General features: G+C 26.9%; 3 protein-coding genes across 3 annotated transcripts; all 3 read right to left on the bottom strand.

The window, feature by feature from the left end:
- Positions 1-364: 364 nt before the first annotated feature.
- Positions 365-4,129, bottom strand: LOC111030386 (serine/threonine-protein phosphatase 4 catalytic subunit). Its single transcript, XM_022309843.1, has 7 exons — positions 3,807-4,129; positions 3,502-3,723; positions 2,986-3,138; positions 1,137-1,310; positions 952-1,078; positions 705-894; positions 365-629 (listed from the first exon to the last, which is right to left on the bottom strand). The coding sequence occupies exons 2-7, from the start codon at positions 3,661-3,663 to the stop codon at positions 500-502; spliced, it is 936 nt and encodes a 311-aa protein (XP_022165535.1). The 5' UTR covers positions 3,664-3,723; positions 3,807-4,129; the 3' UTR covers positions 365-499.
- A 3,008-nt stretch (positions 4,130-7,137) lies between these two features.
- Positions 7,138-12,002, bottom strand: LOC111030389. The gene is made up of 4 exons (XM_022309847.1): positions 11,849-12,002; positions 11,529-11,708; positions 7,419-7,700; positions 7,138-7,312 (listed from the first exon to the last, which is right to left on the bottom strand). The coding sequence occupies exons 1-4, from the start codon at positions 11,906-11,908 to the stop codon at positions 7,271-7,273; spliced, it is 564 nt and encodes a 187-aa protein (XP_022165539.1). The 5' UTR covers positions 11,909-12,002; the 3' UTR covers positions 7,138-7,270.
- Positions 12,003-15,126: 3,124 nt separating this feature from the next.
- Positions 15,127-16,794, bottom strand: LOC111030400. Its single transcript, XM_022309867.1, has 4 exons — positions 16,574-16,794; positions 16,262-16,468; positions 15,751-16,029; positions 15,127-15,686 (listed from the first exon to the last, which is right to left on the bottom strand). Exons 1-4 carry the CDS (start codon positions 16,631-16,633, stop codon positions 15,633-15,635), a joined length of 600 nt encoding a protein of 199 aa, XP_022165559.1. The 5' UTR covers positions 16,634-16,794; the 3' UTR covers positions 15,127-15,632.
- Between the last annotated feature and the right edge of the window lie 1,062 nt (positions 16,795-17,856).

Here is a 17,856-nt window from a genome sequence, read left to right as displayed (position 1 = left end):
TCAATGATCTCTAATAAGTAAAACATATTTTACTTTAATATCAATGTACTACTGTAGTATTGTTAAGTAATTTATGTCATTTGCAATGTTTAATATATAAATTAATCATTTAATGGTACAATCAATAATTCAACTTAAGACCCAATAATTTATTAAAACATATATCATTAATTTACTTTGTGTATAAATTTTAGTAAAAAAACATTCAGTTTTATGTTATAAGTTGTTATAACTATTTATTTAAGAAACTATAAAAAATTATTATTTATTATAATAGTGTACGCATCTATTTACTTCCATGGAAGGCATTTATAAATAGAAAATGTTAAGGTAACTTAATTAAAACAATAATTATGAACAAGTATTTTTACTTTAAAAAAATTACATCATTATATTGTCAGTATTCTTTCAAATACAATTAATTCAAATTTGTGAAATTGTCCATTCCTCCTTTATGCTTTGTGAACTAAAATTAAATACATTAAGAACCAGAGTACATTTAAAGGAAATAGTCGGCTGCGTGTTTTTTTGTTGGCATTCCTCGGTTTTCTTGTGGAGCTGCCTCAAATATTGTAAAATCTCTTTGGAGTGTTTCACTGAGTTCCAATATTGCCGCAACATTACCACATCTAATAGTATTAGCAATTAAATAATAGCATTAATTATTAAATAGTATAAAATTTATTTTTTAGAGTAGTATTTACCGATAACAATAGTTGGGTGCTGACCAAACAGTAAGCACTGTTTCATCAAAATGCCATTTATATCCTTCCATGACTAGTTGATGAGCTCGACAAATAATATCTATATCATTTGTAGTATTAAACTGGGAGACAACATCCGAACCAAAAAGGTATCCAGCACCCCGAGGACTCACACCCCATCCCTGAGTGTCTAAAATAATAATTTTATTAATATTGAGTGACAATTATTAAAAATAGAGATACTTACTTTCAGGATCAGACCATAATAGATCACACATAGGACCATCATGGGGAACTTCTTGTTTTCTATCAATAGTTCTAATTTGATCCAATGTTTGAATTGAAGGCGACAATCCACCGTGCACACAGAATATCTAATTATAATAAAAAAATATTATAAAACTATTTCAATAAATAAATAAATTCACATACTTTTCCGTCAATAATAGCAGATAAGCTCAGGTAATCAAAAATTTCGGTACAATAACGCCATACAGCAACACTATTGTATTTTCGAAGACATTCATCATAAAAACCATAAACTTGAGTTATCTGTCGTGATTCGTGGTTACCACGTATTAAGGTTATTCGATCAGGATATCTTACCTGCAAAAATAGTTGAATGTTTAAATCTTAGAAAATACAAAATCATTAACTAGATAGCTAAAAATAAATTGTGTTACAAAAATAGTGTTAAACTTGATCAATTTAAGTTGTATGAGAGTAATTAATAAATCTTAATACATTTGATAGAGTTAAATGTTAAATTTTAAGTAAAAATATTTTAAAAAAATATTGACTTGCTTAAGATATCTTTCTACTCCCAATAACCCAATTACCGTTATGAAATAATATGCCTTAAGCATTAAAAACTAAATATAACTATATCATTAAACATATACATTTGCAGAGACCGCCATTTCTGAAGAGGCTGTTACACCATCAATGTTTGTTTACTTGCTTCGTACAGTTATTTGATGGATTACATTGTTTTTTAACCATTTAAAGTACCTACATTGAGACACCTTATTTGGAAGCTAACACACCCCAACTTTGGTCATGGCTCACTACTGATCTACAGCCAGATCTTGTTGGTATATTTTATTGATATTTAAAATTTATAACGAGTTATAATAATAGTTATATTTTGTATAGATTTCTCATTGTAAAATTAAAATATCAATAAAAGTCGATGAAATTCACTGCCTAGATACTTATTTTTAATTTGATGATTGGCCTTCTTCAGGATTCGGTATAATATTAAAACTAAAAACACAAAAAGGATTTCCTAAACCAAAATTAGTGCTAATGTTGAGTTTTTTTAACATTTAAAAAATAACATTTTGCAATTGGTAATACATTTGTCATTTGCTTGTGAAATTAAATTGTTTCAAGCTGAAATCTGTTACAAAAACACAACTGATAATACACAAATGAAAAAGTTTCATACAATTCAGAAACACTTACACTCAAAAGAATTAATTCCATTAACGTGCCTAATTATATATTAAATTACTAACAAGACACTATGCCACTAATATAAGTTGTTAATAAATTAAACCTAAAAAAATACAAGACAAATTAATTTTACATGTATAAATTCAATAGTGCATTAATTTTATTTTTACCGGGGACAAACCTAAAAATTTACCAACTGGCACTCACCATTATGCATTTTATGAGTTAACCAGGACAACATTAGACTTACAATATAATTATTAATTATATAACCTATACTAGTTACTAGGATCTACCATGTAGGTAAACAAACTGTACAAAACCTACCAAAAAAATGTATTATTAAGGGGGGGGGGGAAGTGCCCTTTCGGCACCTGGGCATTAGCACCACTAATCATATTTAATGTAGTTCATAAGCTTATTAAAAATAATTTTTACTTCCAATACCAATATTTGTACTTCCATATTCTTTACGCTATAAGAAAAACTTAAATATAGCACAAAGTGAAAGTTCTTATATCATAATTCATAATACCAAAGATTATAGGGCAAAAGGAGTTAAGTGACATTTTTCAAGATTTTCAAGAGAGGCAAAAACATTTTTTTACACATAAATTATCATGTAAATCCTACATTTCAAAAATCAATGTCTCTTTATATAATGATCACAAAATACTAAATATTAAGCCCAAATAGATAGAATTTGCCTCCCACTATCCATGAATGGTATATCGCTTAGCCCCTTGTGCCATTGATATAACCAAGTATTATATTTAATACTAAAAATTAATAACAAATACAATATAAGTTAAAACATATATACTTTTAAGGCTAGTAGAAGTAAAAATGTCTCAACACTAAAGAATCCTCGGTCGACAAAATCACCCATGAATAAATAATTTCTTTCAGGAACATCTCCGCCAACTTTAAACAATTCTTTTAAGTCGTAGAACTGCCCATGAATATCACCACATACCTGTAACATTGATATAATATATATATATATTTATGAAAAAAAAAAAATTCAAATTCGAATTATGCTTAAATCTACCATCATTAAGTTTAAATATTGATTTTAGATCCAGACAGAAATGCAGTGTACAAAAATAGAAATATGATTTATTTCAAATTTTAAGATCTATGATTAATAGATTGAAAGGTGATATCATACATAATGAGGTATCCTAATAGATAGTGGTTCCTACTTCCTATTAAAGCAGAGATGAATTGTTTTTCCTATAATCATTGCTGTAAAATTTGGTTAAAATATGAACAGTCATCCAATGAAAAAATGTGCACATTCATATATCCAAGTACCACGCCGTAAAACTATACTTACAGTGACAGGAGAATCAACACGTTGTACATTGCTCTCTTCGATGAGTATTTCACGGGCTTTGGCGCACAACGCTTTCACTTCATGCTCCTGAATGATTTCACACCGTTTAAGTTGTTCAATCTGTCGATCCAAATCGCTGTTGGAATCATACATTTTCGACATTTGGAGGCACAGGGAATGATTGCTGTCGATAGTTCAGACTGGCTTCATACACACCTGCAGCTGAGACCGTAATTATGAGCGCTCTCAGTCGGAGCCCAGTCGGACACGGATCGCTGATAAGATTCTAACAAACGAATACTCACCCGCATTAGGTACCTAACCCAACGGGTCCTGCGGGACGCGATTCCTATCCGGTGGCGGGGCCGACTGATGCGGTCGAACGGCTCAGTTGACAGTGATGTTGCAGGCCATCGTTATTACAAATAGGATTTCAAAGGAAGTACGACAAACACTAGTTCGGAATAACGGCGAATTACGGCCGTGAAACGCGGAAGGAGTCGTAACGGAGGCGACAAACAAAAAACAGCCTCAAAAGCCCAAAAAACGGGTGGCAGGTCGCGACTCGAAAGTGCGAAAAGAGGTATGTAAAATTTATCGGATGTTGGGATGTTTAGTGTTTACACGCCGATTACGGGGACTAACCGCGACAGACTAAGCGCATGCGCCAACTATGAATCAGGGTTACCGCAACAGTTGTCACAAAATATCCCGTTTATCACAACAAGCGTTCCCGCCGAATTCAGCACGCCAATCATTGGCGCCCATGGAAAATAAAAACTGGTTTCGTTGTGCTTGATTTATTTCATTACAGTCTGCTTCCCCTCGCATCTAGTCATCTTCTCAACGGTCATCAACTCGTCTAGACGATTTTATTAGGGAACCAACGTATGGAGTACTTGCATGGGAGAAATATATCTAAAATAAATAAATGATTATAGTACAATATATTCTTATTCTTTGCAAATAGTTTAAAAAAATTACGGATTGTTTCTTGTATAAAAGTTTAATATAATATAAATTATTAACACATGGTATAAGGCTATAACTGCGAAGTTTCAAAACGAATTATGACTTTAAGCGTTAATAAAATAGAAATTAAATTAATTGAATAGCATAAAATGTTGCAATAATAACTCCCCTCTTGATTAAATACCCCCCCCCCCACCTTCCTTACCAAGCCTGAGGAAGTGATTTCCAACCATGAAGTCATAAAGCAATTGAAAATATAGCCATATAAGTACATATTAAAACATAAAATATAGTATTCGATAAGATCAAATAATTTTTCACCCTGTCAAAAAACTTGAAAATGTAATGCATGGTTCCTCATAAGTTTGTATTAATGTATCCGTGTACCTGATTAAAAAAAAAATTTGGGCCTCAAATCCACAATGTTTTTTATGGGTGTCTGAAATTAGAACTTTGACAATTTCGTCAAAATCGTGAACATTTGCAAATTATTTAGTCCTTCCAAAATTCATAATAATTTTTATTTTCATAGGTCATATTTGAAAATTTAATACGCGATTCCCGTACCGATCCAATATGCGACCTACACATTTTAGTACAGCCGCATAAAGGATTCTTGTTTCTTGTAACGCTCGTTATGATCTCAGATTTAAAAAATTAAATTTCTTCTTGGAAATTAACAAAAGTGTTTACGTTGCATTTCATAAATAGTACGTTAGTGTGGATAACATACAGCGCCGCAACTACATAATAAGGTGTCCGTGTGCGATATTTTTTTTGGGACCCTTCCTAAATTAATTTTACTGCAAGTATTACAATCTGTAAGTGCCAACATTTTTCGGTTTTGTGTATACCTAAGTATTTATATATTCATATATATATTATATAAGAGTGACTTTGGCCGAAAATTAGCGGAGTAATGGATATCGAAACACAATTAAATAATTGACACTCATCATGATAACTAGGGCAGAGGACTTGTGCTCTAAAAAATCACCAAATATGCACCAAAACGTACAGAATATGCATTTTAAAATTATTATGCGTATTATAATGCATTAAAAAATAAGATTATTTGTATGAATATATTTTATTTAAATTTTGATGTCAGAAACCGACGCCCGTGGCCCGTATTGATAATATCTTGTACAATGAACAATATCTGTACATAAATACAATTAATAACCAAAAAATAAATCTAATCGGCAATCCTTGAGAAGTGTCTCCAAGAAAAACATGCTTGTGAGAACAGTCAACAACCATATTAATATTATGATAAAAATTTTAAATAATTTTAAATTCAACATAATTTTGGTTGTATATTAAATAAAAACTTTAAAAATATTGATAAAATGATAATTTACTAAAAATATGCATCTTAATGTATAGAATTGAAGAAATATGCACTAAAACCAAAAAAATTCGAAATATGCATTTATATGCAATATACAATTTAAAAACTAGCTTTGTTTCAGCATGAGATGTATTCGTTTCTTACTCTACTATTTTTGTGATCGTGCAAAACAAATATGCAAATGTTACAAGTCTTTTGCCCTAATCATAACAAACTTATAGTACCTACCTAGTTATGCTATAAGAGGAGAACACTTGACAGCAGCAACTATAATGCCGTCATTTTTAGAATTATTAAAAATTTCGTTCCTTTACATACAAATATTGATATTTTGCTGTATACGTTTTGATAATAATCTGGAAAATTCCGATTTTTGTGTTGTGTCATTATGCTTGTGCATCGACGAAGTATAGATTGCTTTTTTGGGGGAAGGGATCCTACGAGCGTTTCAAGTTTAAATTTTAACGAACGCTTATTTTAATTTAATCTTATGTTAAAATAATCATTTAAGTTTAAAATTTAAAGCCTAACTAGTATCATGGTAATAACTAATATGACAATATAATAATAATAATAATAATAATAATAATATATATATATATATATATATATTGTTTATTGTTGACAGAACCCCTGTTAGAGTATGCCACTGTTTCTATGTATTCACATTGTTATGAGATTTGTGATTTCTGCTGGCTACTTATATATGTGTATGGTATACTATTTAGTATTTAGTACCTATACTATTATATTGTATATACAATTATTATGTAATTTTAAATATAAGTATTCAAATAAAACTATAAAATATGCAAACATTGATGAAATGCAGTATTAATGTGTTGCGTTGATTCTGGAATCTGGATATCTTTATAGCAATTGTACGAATTGATCCGAAATCGAATAACCTATACAATAGTATAATAATTATACAGACATATTTATCATTTCTATAATATATTATGATTAATTAGGATCTTAAAGTTTTTTTTTAAATTCTTATAAGTTATAAACTTATAACTTAAAAGTCTTAACAGCCTATACCTACGGTGTATGATTAAATTAACAATCGTAATTTAAACAAATTTGAATAGATTTGTATACAAATAAAATATAAATAAATAAAAATATTTTATATTTTGAATGAATAAATATGATATTGTGAAATTAGAGGTGAATTTTTTTTATTATCTAATCAGTTAAAAAGTTAAAAAGTTATAACTTATATTATGACATTTAATCAATTATTTTTGATGCTATACTATATATAGTAGATAAGCACCTGAAAAATGTTGCTTGGTATTTTGTATTTTAGGCATAAACATAAATTGTATATTTTTAATTTAAATGTAGTAATACAATATTGAAAACACAAAAACTAGGTTAAATATTATTTATATAGTTCAATAATGATTGGAAATGGAAATTGTTGTTGAAATATTCCTATTTCTTTCCTTTTTTTGGCAGATGTTCAAGAACGACGGTCTGAAATAATAAAATATATTATAATTGATAGGTATTGAATTATTGATAAGTTGGTTAAATTTGTTAAAATAGTTAAACTTTCAAATCCTATCAAATTATAGTTTACCTCGAACTTTTTGATTGAATCGGCCAATTTGTGTTCTATTGGGCGGAGTGCAGCCTTGGCTTTGTCAAATGCACCACTAAATTTATCTGCGTCCAATACGTACTTGATAATATCTTCAGATAATCTGTCCAAGTCACAAGACTTATCGTAAAATTTAGTTAATTTTTCTCCTAACACGGAGTCTTCCTTCTTAATTATATCAATACTCTTCTTTAATTGTTCTTCGCCTTCAATATCCATCTTCTTTACGTATTCATTAGTAATTTCAAAACTTCTTTTTATCTATAAAATATTAAACAATTAATAAACATTCGTTCTCTTAATATTGTTATAAGCATACGCATGCTATTTGTATAAAACCAATGAGTTTTATGTGGTATTAGAAAAATAATAGAATATATGTAATAAAAAAATGACAAAATACTATAGCATACTGACAAAATATATTCAAATGATATTAAAATTGTCTTTATGTATTAGAGAATTTGAAGCTATATCCAACCTGACAATCATACCAAATCATGACACATTTTTGTTTTATTATAAATATATCAATCTAATCAATATGATATTAATATTATACTTTTAACTTAACAGTAGATTGATCTGTTAAATAAGACTGATCAACAAATAAAGATTGACCTATGCAAATGGTAATACATTTATTTTAGTGCCTATACCTAATAATATGTTTTTAAATAATAATAATTTAAATCCACTTTTAAATATCATCTAACAAATCCTGAATTAACAACACATGTTGTTTTAGAAATTGTGATAAAGTATAGAGAGGTAAATTATCCGAAGATGTGAGATGTCCGAAATCCGTAAAATCACTAATTCCCCCTTCCTATACAGTTAAAATTGCACCAATCATATAATAATAATCCTTGCATTAAAGTTTAAAACAGTTTACGAAGAAACCGGTGAAATATTTTAAGAGAGGTTCTTCTATAAACTTTAAAGTTACCAGAATCGCTTTATTAAAAAATTAAATATCTTGTTTCTATCCTCGGAAATTCCAGACTAAAAATGAGTGGGTGTCGTGATCTTTTAAATAAACTCAATTGTTAAGTGTTACTAATAGATCACGGTCTAAATATTTAGATTTAATATTTATTTTTCATAAGTGACTACCTATATTCATATTCATAGTTCTAAATCATTTAACCTCGTAGGTTAAAGTTGTTGTTTTTTCTTCTCGCAATACCTAAATACTTAATGTGATATATGAATATATTCGCATAGATTAGATTGTATATAATTTTATTATACCTATTATAAGCTATAAAAAAAATATTCTTTTGTAGTTAATCTTTCATTGTCACATCTTTCTTACATAAACACATTTATGAGACAAATTTACATGGCACGTTGTAATTCAGAATTCTACTATGTTATACGTCTTCACATGTTGGGGAGGCACTAACAGAACAGACATTAATATACACTGCATATTACACAAAAAAATATTGTAAAAGTAGCTTACTCCGTACCATTAAAATACCCATCAGAGGAATTATTCAAACATACTAATATATTATCTGTTTATAAATAATACATTAGGAAAATTTTAGTTAAATTCATATAAAACCACACACGCAATGCTACAAAAATAATAGACAGAAGAACAGAAAAATACATTCAACTGTCATATACTTAATTAATTATTAACTAGTTCTAGAAACTCTCCCAATTTCACAGGGAAAACTATTTTAAACAATTTAAATAACGAAGTTAAGAGTCTAATAAAAAGTTTATGTGAAAGTCAATCCAATAATACCAATGATATAATTAATAAAAATCAAATAAAAAAGGCAATTAATAAAATAATTAGTGATCTTGATGACTATGTGTGTGTATAAATAAAATTATAAAAAGTCTATACGTCTAAACATAATTTCGTATAATATGTATACCTATATGTAATGCTGATGTTAAATAATTGTATTTCTTAAGTGTCTATTTATTATGTTATGTTTGTTTAATTAGATCATATTTTTATTTGAATACGTTTTTTAGGATAGAAATAGATATTTTAGTTTTTAAGTTGATTATAAATCTATATCTATATGATTAGAATGTATAGATTTGTCTTTGATTTTGTTTTGATATGGACAAACTATAAAAACCATACCTACCTATAGTAGTTGGAAATTCAAAGTATAAAAATAACGATTTTTTATGTTCTAACTGTGATATTTTTAACTATTTTGTATTTTAGTTATGTTATTATTCCAATTTCGAAGGTTGGATCATTAAATATGGGGTCTCAAGTATTTTATAAGTTTAAACTGTTTAAACTTTTAAATAACTAACAACATATTCATTATGTATTTTATTCAATAAAATTTGAATCATTGCTAATAAATTATGATTTCATTGGGACGTATAAATCGTGTAATATAATTATTAATAATGTAATATAATATGTTTTTTGTTCAATTATAAGTGAAAAAAGATAATAACTGCTGAACTTAAATTTTATCAATTTTAATCTCTGATAAAGTTATAGATTTTACAAAGGTTATTACTTATATGTTATAACTTTAGCCTATGCCCTATAGTCTATATGGACAGGAAGTTCGTTCATCAACATGCAGGGTTCGCTAAATAATTAGGTAATTAAAAGTGAATAACCGATATATGTTAATCGTAGGTAGCTTGAAGAATTGAAGAATACAATTTTGTTAGTTATTATTCATTTTTTTTATTGCTGTTGGACGTATGATTGTATGATATGATAAATATTTTCACACTACTTATAGTTTTCAATTCAATAGTTATTTTTGAAATTCAAACGAGTTTTCAATAAACATTTCGCAGTAAGCAGAACAATCTATATAATAATGGATTTACGAAAAATATAAAATATAAGTAGGTATTCTTAGTCTAGTGTTTATTATACCTAAGTACTTAGATAATTGTACAAATGTGTAATCAAATGTTCACATTTATAAATTGTAATTCATAATTAAATACTATAATTTTAAAATATCAAAGGCCTCACAATTTCGAAGAATATAATTCTTATAACATAAATAGTTTAATGACAAAGAAACAGCTCGTTTAAATTTCGATTGATATATTACAAACACCAACATTTAAAAAGATTTATCTGCTTAAAAATGTACAATAAAAAATATCAGCTCATAATTAAAAACATGACTATACGTTACCGCGGAATAGTATTTATATGATGGCATAAAAAAGTCTTATATTTAAAAATAGGGTTTTTAATTCCGAAAATCAGAATTTGAACAATCTTAATGGGAATTAATGGAAAATATTGCGTTTAGTGTACTTGATGAATTACGCTGTATGTATATATACTATACGCTGTACCTATATATATATATATATATATATATATGTAATAATATCTATGAATAGTTTTGATTTTATTCTATTAAGTTTAAATTATTAAGTCCATACTATTATAGAGAATGTATATTATTGAAAAGTTCAAAATAAAAAACACCAAAACACTTTAATTTTATAACCTAAATAAACCAACAAAACATATAAGTGAATACTAAATACCTAATACTATATCAAATTTATTAAGATATGAATTATGAATTAAAAAGTAATATTGTACTTGAACCAAAATTATACATAAGCTGAGATTTTTTTCATTGCCTACCTATTTATTTTGAGCTTTATATTTCACAGAAAATGTATTAATAAAACATGTATTTCGTGTTTATCTTATTTTCCACTGAATTTGTATTTTAATAAAATAATATCAGAATTGTTAGTTAAATCATCAGAGGGGAGAAACTTTTAACACATTAAAGCTTAAACAATAAATCCCTAATAATATTTTTATTACCAAGAGATTGTAAAATTACAACGTTCAATGTATTAAATATATTTTATTTTCCATTGTCTTATCAACACTTAGTTGAGTATTTATACTCAATGAATAATGAGCCACCGAGAAGAAGTACAATATAACAAGGAGAAATTTATATAAATATTAAATTAAATATAGGTTGGTACATGGTATAATGTGAACGTACTTCTCCAGTCCATTCATCTATATCTTTATAAATAAGTTTGAATAGCAAATGCATTCAATACTAAATTATAATCAGTTATTTTTACCTGAGAGTGGAGAAAGTTTCTAGCTTGCTCGGCCTTTGCTGCGATTTCATATTTTTTGTATAAAGCGTTCAAGTCTAAGGAGTATTTATCAGAGTCATCTGTTACATATTTTGAAGCTTCTCTCATTAATACAGTTCCAGTTCCAAGGACTGAGTTGACAAGTTCGCTTTCATGGTCATCCTAAAATATCAATTATTATCTTAAAAACATATACCACATATTATTTTAAAAAAATGTTTATATAAAAAAGACGAATAAACTAAAATAAACTAAACAAATTTATAATAAAACTATTATTTCTAAATATCCAATATATTTACCTTAGCCAATGTCACGACACTAGTCGTTAGGAAAACGACCAAAAATATTTTTGCCAACATAGTGTTATTTTTTAATACAAAAGACGAAACTTGTATCTCTTAGTGTTCAGGAACGAATGTAAAGTTATACATGAACAGATCGTAGATCAAATTTCCACTAAATTCTCCTCCTTTTTTGACCTTTAGATTTATACATTCAAATTATTATTCGTAAAGATAAAAAATATGGTATTAATTATACATGCAGAAGACAATTTAACGTATTCATTTTTTATGCGTTTTTTTATTTAGCGTTGTAAGTGATTAGTTATTCGTGGACTTAGGACTGTAGATTGGACTATTTATTGACCTATGTAGAAAAAATACTTTCAATAAATATTATGTACCATACTGTATATGCACTGATAAATTATAACAAAATTAAAATTAAATAATTCATAATACATTTGTCATATACTATATACTTATACAGTTTATATAACTATATGTCTATTGTCTATACATAATATTCTATTGAGCATATTATAAACTACCTACGAATTATATGCAATGTAAATTGCACTTAATATGTCAATGATTGGATGTAATAATGTCTAGTTAATATCTTGATTGTAACAAAAGCTATATCAGCTACTATTCACCAATATTATATTTAGTGTATTTTACTACCTATTGAATCAAAAAATTAAACAAAATATAGACTACTGGACAGTTTCATAATACTGTTTTTTTTTTTTATATGAGGTGAGTTAAACCCTGACAAACAAACTTGAAAAAGTTTCATGCACAACTTGAGGAACTTCAATTTTAAAAACCAACTTTAAACTATTGAAAAATTAAGCTCTATAACTTACAATTTGTTCAGTGTAGTTTGTTCAAAGTGAGGGGGGATACTTAACACGCATGCTTAGAACCTAAATGTTTTCAAACTTAAAATAGTATTTCTCCTCAAAAAATTGTTGTGATTTTGTTGTAGTTCAATAATGATCGAAATACTTGAAACATTACCTACTTATTTATGATAATTTTGGTAAAGATTAGTTCGACTTACTTTATTACTCATTTAAAAACTAATATGTTATCACTAATGAATAAACAAATATATTATAAAAATATCAGAGTATGACTCATCGTCTCGGCTCAGATCTTTTGTATCTATACGCTTATACAATGATTTACCATCGTATTTAAATTCATCACATCCATAACTTATTACTGTGACATAACCATTCATTTACGAGGTACACTCAAATTTACTATATAGAGTGAGTTCCCCGGTTTTTTTCTACATTTTACCAAAAAAATTATTTATTAGGTTTTTATTTTATAATATCGTTGAACTTCATTAAACTTTTCTCTAATTTAATACTGTGCGGAATATAGTAATCTAAAACTCTTAGGAAATGAATTGTATTAAATTAATTTTTAATACTATACTTACCTATAATTTACTAGTAATTATTGTATAATTGATTTTATAATAATTAATGTAAGTATTAAAGTATCAATGCTTATTCTGTATTTATGTATTAAAAAATTGGTGTAACACTTGATCCTTGATTCATCGATTGAACGCCTTCGAAGAGCAAATTAATCAAAAGTGAATATACCATTTATGTTTAAATTCTTTAAAAAATTACTTTTCGTTAGGCAGGAACCTACAGTATATAATATATATATATTAATATTATAGCAACTATATTAGATGTTCAATTTCTATAATATTTTTTAACTTAACACACCTCATTTTGTTTATACTGAATTAAAGAGTCCATTTCCACAGCCCCCTCCCCTATATGAAATTTTAAAATTCTGTATGCGCAAATCGTTTGTGCATCGTTGAATATGATTTAATTATCATGATAACAAGACCGAAATGATTTAACATGAAATTGTATTTCAAATACGTTGTATAACATATTATATAATATAAAACAATAAGGCCACCGTCTGAATTAGTAGGTACAGTAATTTAATAGACTACCAAATAAGTACCAACCATTATGTATACACAAACAAACTGCAGTTCCATAGTTCATATTTCAACAGACTTTCCTAGTTATTACCATAAGATAAAATAAATTGATAAAATATAACAATATTGTCTCACCTTCATACCTACATAATATAATATATATATATATATATATATATATAGAGACTTTTTATAGGTCCCACGTCCGTGTGGTGGATAAGTATACAATATCGATGATCATATTTGTTTTTGGATTGTCTTATTAGTTTAATAAATTCTCAACGATATTTAAAATAATAAAAGTCAATAATATTTTTAAATTGTAATTAGTGGCATAATAACATGACAATTTGACAATTTAACGACATTTTTACAGTTATATAAAGAGTTACAACTCCGCTCCGCTTAATATTATAGCAGTCACAGTAAATATATGTATAAACATGCCGATTCTTAGAATTGTTAAGTATACCTTAGAGGCTTAGAACATACTTTCAAATTTCTGATATTTTTTGTACTCTATACCTACTTAAGAAGTGTTCTGTGGTGATACAATTTTCTATTTTTCAAATGAGAACTCTCTTTTTTACTACAAATTAGTTATAGCGACTGATTTCTTAAAAATGTTAATGTATCTAAATCAAAATTCTAATGAGAGGTATTTACTTAGTTATTAGTTTATTACAATGATAAATGTTTATACTAAGGAGAAGGATAACAGTCCTTAAAAATGGTTTTATAAAAATAATAACAATATGTAGTATTAGATGTCCTTTGTATTTATTATACTTAGATAATTTGTATGGATCATTTATATCCATAGTGAAATATAATCAATAGTAACTTCTTTTTTTTTCTAAATTATACATACCTTTACCTTTAACAATGAATAATTTGAATCGTGTAAATTAATTATTATTTATTACGTCTAAAAGCATTTATGTTTTTATCATCTTACCTCTACTAATTCTTTTTTATTTTATACCAATATTAATTAACATTTATAAATTACTAACTTATAACATTTTTGTTCGTTGAAAATAATCTATTCATTATACTGATGTTCATTGATATTTCTTAACAAATTTTCTCATACCTATGTTAACGTATTGAATTGTAAAAGGTATAACATATTATATTAGTCTTTTAAATTAAACAATAGCGATACATCACCTTCATTTGTCATTAAGTTTATCACTAATAATGTATAGGTACGTTTATATTTTTGTTAATTTTAATTTCTCTAATGGTTTATTTTTAATTTAATCTAAAGTTCACGTTTTGTTATTCAATAACTCAGAGATTAGACATTTAGACGATAATTATATTGGCAGGTAAATATAAAACATGTAATAAATATAATCACATCAGGATGTACCTAACAAATAACAATATTTATTGAGTTCCTACTAATTATTATATTATTACATATTCGATAAGCAAACAGTGGTCCATACTAGTCAGTTACATTTACTCGATAAACGATAATGATACAGTTGAATATAATGCCAATTATAGTAACCTACTTAAAAATATTTAGACTTTAGTCGATCAGTGATGAGATGTAAAAGTCGGACGATCCGTAATCATACTTCCTTTTATACATGATAACCTTTGGATCGGCACTAAAGAAAGTATAGTTTATAGGTTTTCTAACCGATAATATATTATAATAGTAAAAAATAAAATAGGTAAAAGTAAAATTTGTATGACAAGTTTTACTTTTTACAAAAAATTAAGATTTCAAAACATTATTAACAGAAAATACAACAAATAATATGTGTACATGAAATTAATAAGTCTTATGTATTAGTTTTTCTTGATTTCTTTCTTCTTATCAGGAATCAAAGCCAATATAATCTCCTAAAAATATACAATAGTATAATAAATGGCCATTGTTTTTTAATACTATATCATCTACACTTACTTCAATGTCCTTGATAATTGGTGTCCAACGTTTGACGATTGGTTTGGTTTTGATTCTAATATCGTCTTTCAACTCATTGAAACGTTCCAAAAAAGGTTTTTTGATTTCTTCATATAATTTCATAAGGTCTTCTTTTAAATCGGCTAATTCTGCTTTTAATTTCTTGACCTTCTCGCCAATTTCTGGATCTCTAGCTTTTAATTCTTCACTCACACGTTCGATTTGTTGTTGAACGACATCACACATCTGCTTTTGGAATTTCTCTACACTTTCTTGGACCTAAAACGAAAAAAAAATATACTCATATATTATATTTAATTATATATATATATATTTATGTATATATATATTTTCACTTTTATAATATTTTAATTTTACCTATTACACATACAATAATTCAAATATTCTCGGAAAGTTATTTCAAACCTCGATTACTTTAAAATTTAAGCGTCACAAACATTTTAAATGTTTTGTAAATTATTTAATTTCAAATGAACAAATAAAAACTAACCTTTTGAAGAATTTCTTGAAAATGTTCATTAGTGTTTTCAACGTTTTCTTTTAAATTCTCGAAATATTTATCAACGTGTACATCACCTTCGTTTAGTCTTAATTTGATCTTCTCTGTAATCCTGTTAGCCGACTTTGACATCTCTCTGAATAATTCATCAAATGGATTGTCTGGTTTATCAGGAAGAAGTTTTGTGCCTGCTTGTACCTATAGGGATATATCGAGAAAAAAAATACGTAAATATTATGTAAATCTTAAAATAAAATAATTGTATTTAACAATAAAATGATTAACAATACCGATTTAACATACCTGTGACAAGCAAAATAGGAAAAACACGAATTTCAAACTATGACTTTTAAAGTGCACCATTTTTATTGATTTTCTTTCAAATAGCAAGCGATACTTGGCTCTAGGACGCTGGTAATAAACTCGGTAACAATGTTTTGTCAGTTTTTATGCGTAAACTATGAACCTGAAACATCGATAGTCGATAAGCTACTTACTTATCTCATAAACGGGTACCTATACTCATATACTGGGTGATTACTTTAACAGTAAACATTCTATATCTAGAAAAGTAATAGCGTTTTTAAAATGTCTGTTAAATTTAATTTCAATCAATTGCAAAACAACATTTTAGAAAAAAATTGTATTTTTTGCAATTTTAATTATTATCATATTTTTCTTTTTTGAATTACAACACATTTACATACATTCTGAATATCATATGGTCAACCACACAATTTTTCTGAGAATCATTAAACGCAAAATCTATCTTCCGGACGAGTAATTGATTTGTTGTAAGTATTTAAAATTAGATGTTGTTCAGGTAAGTACTGAACAAACATTTTTCAGGATGTCTAAATTTGCACTGCATTCGACAAATCAACTATAATTGTGTAATTTCTGGGTCTATGCCATTGCATTTTTATAATATATTTATATAACTAATAATACTTAGCATACAGTATAGGAAAAAAATCAAATTGTAATTGATATAACGGTGAACACTATACATATTTCCTAATATACGTTCAACAATTTGTAGTACAATCGAGTATTACAGTCTGTTATTGATATCATTACGACAAAATAAATAAATCATTTTTGTTTATTATATAAATAATCATTAAACATTAATACAAAAAAAATTGGTGAACTCGTTCTGCTGTATAGTGGGTGTCGATTGACCTCGTCATTCAGTAGGTCACTTTACTTATGGATGTGTGTTAATATGGATTCAATGATGAAGAATTTTGTTTACAAAAAACGGTCTGTCAGCTTATATATACATCCAAGTCATCCAAGTATATTTTACAATACTTTTTTTTTTCATTAGTTTCTAATATGACAACTATGATAGCTCTAAAATTAATTTATGTAGCTATTAGTAATTTATTTTTCCATTGGTGATACGGTAGGCTGAGCTAATGTTGCTAATGTTAAATAACATATATAATTATTATAAAAATATTATTTCGTATAATATAACTAGCTGTTCTTAACTTATACAAGTGTTAACTTTATACGTCCACTGTCAAGAGTTAATGACATTGACAAATATATCATGTTTTGTAAATATTAAAATTAAT

The sequence above is a fragment of the Myzus persicae genome, unplaced genomic scaffold (assembly GCF_001856785.1).
Source record: "Myzus persicae strain clone G006 unplaced genomic scaffold, MPER_G0061.0, whole genome shotgun sequence".
In the NCBI taxonomy this organism is placed as follows: domain Eukaryota; kingdom Metazoa; phylum Arthropoda; class Insecta; order Hemiptera; family Aphididae; genus Myzus; species Myzus persicae.
This window is presented reverse-complemented; position numbering and strand designations above follow the sequence as displayed.

Excerpts from the sequence above, each read along its gene's own strand:
- LOC111030386 (XM_022309843.1), bottom strand. The coding sequence starts at position 3,663 with ATGTCGAAAATGTATGATTCCAACAGCGATTTGGATCGACAGATTGAA. Across the intron at positions 1,311-2,985 it reads TACTTCTACTAGCCTTAAAA|GTAAGATATCCTGATCGAAT; the intron begins GTATATATGTTT and ends CTATTTTTGCAG. Across the intron at positions 895-951 it reads ATTATGGTCTGATCCTGAAA|ACACTCAGGGATGGGGTGTG; the intron begins GTAAGTATCTCT and ends TTATTATTTTAG.
- LOC111030389 (XM_022309847.1), bottom strand. The coding sequence starts at position 11,908 with ATGTTGGCAAAAATATTTTTGGTCGTTTTCCTAACGACTAGTGTCGTG. Across the intron at positions 11,709-11,848 it reads GTGTCGTGACATTGGCTAAG|GATGACCATGAAAGCGAACT; the intron begins GTAAATATATTG and ends TTGATATTTTAG. Across the intron at positions 7,701-11,528 it reads GAAACTTTCTCCACTCTCAG|ATAAAAAGAAGTTTTGAAAT; the intron begins GTAAAAATAACT and ends AATATTTTATAG.
- LOC111030400 (XM_022309867.1), bottom strand. The coding sequence starts at position 16,633 with ATGGTGCACTTTAAAAGTCATAGTTTGAAATTCGTGTTTTTCCTATTT. Across the intron at positions 16,469-16,573 it reads TCCTATTTTGCTTGTCACAG|GTACAAGCAGGCACAAAACT; the intron begins GTATGTTAAATC and ends ATATCCCTATAG. Across the intron at positions 15,687-15,750 it reads CAATTATCAAGGACATTGAA|GAGATTATATTGGCTTTGAT; the intron begins GTAAGTGTAGAT and ends GTATATTTTTAG.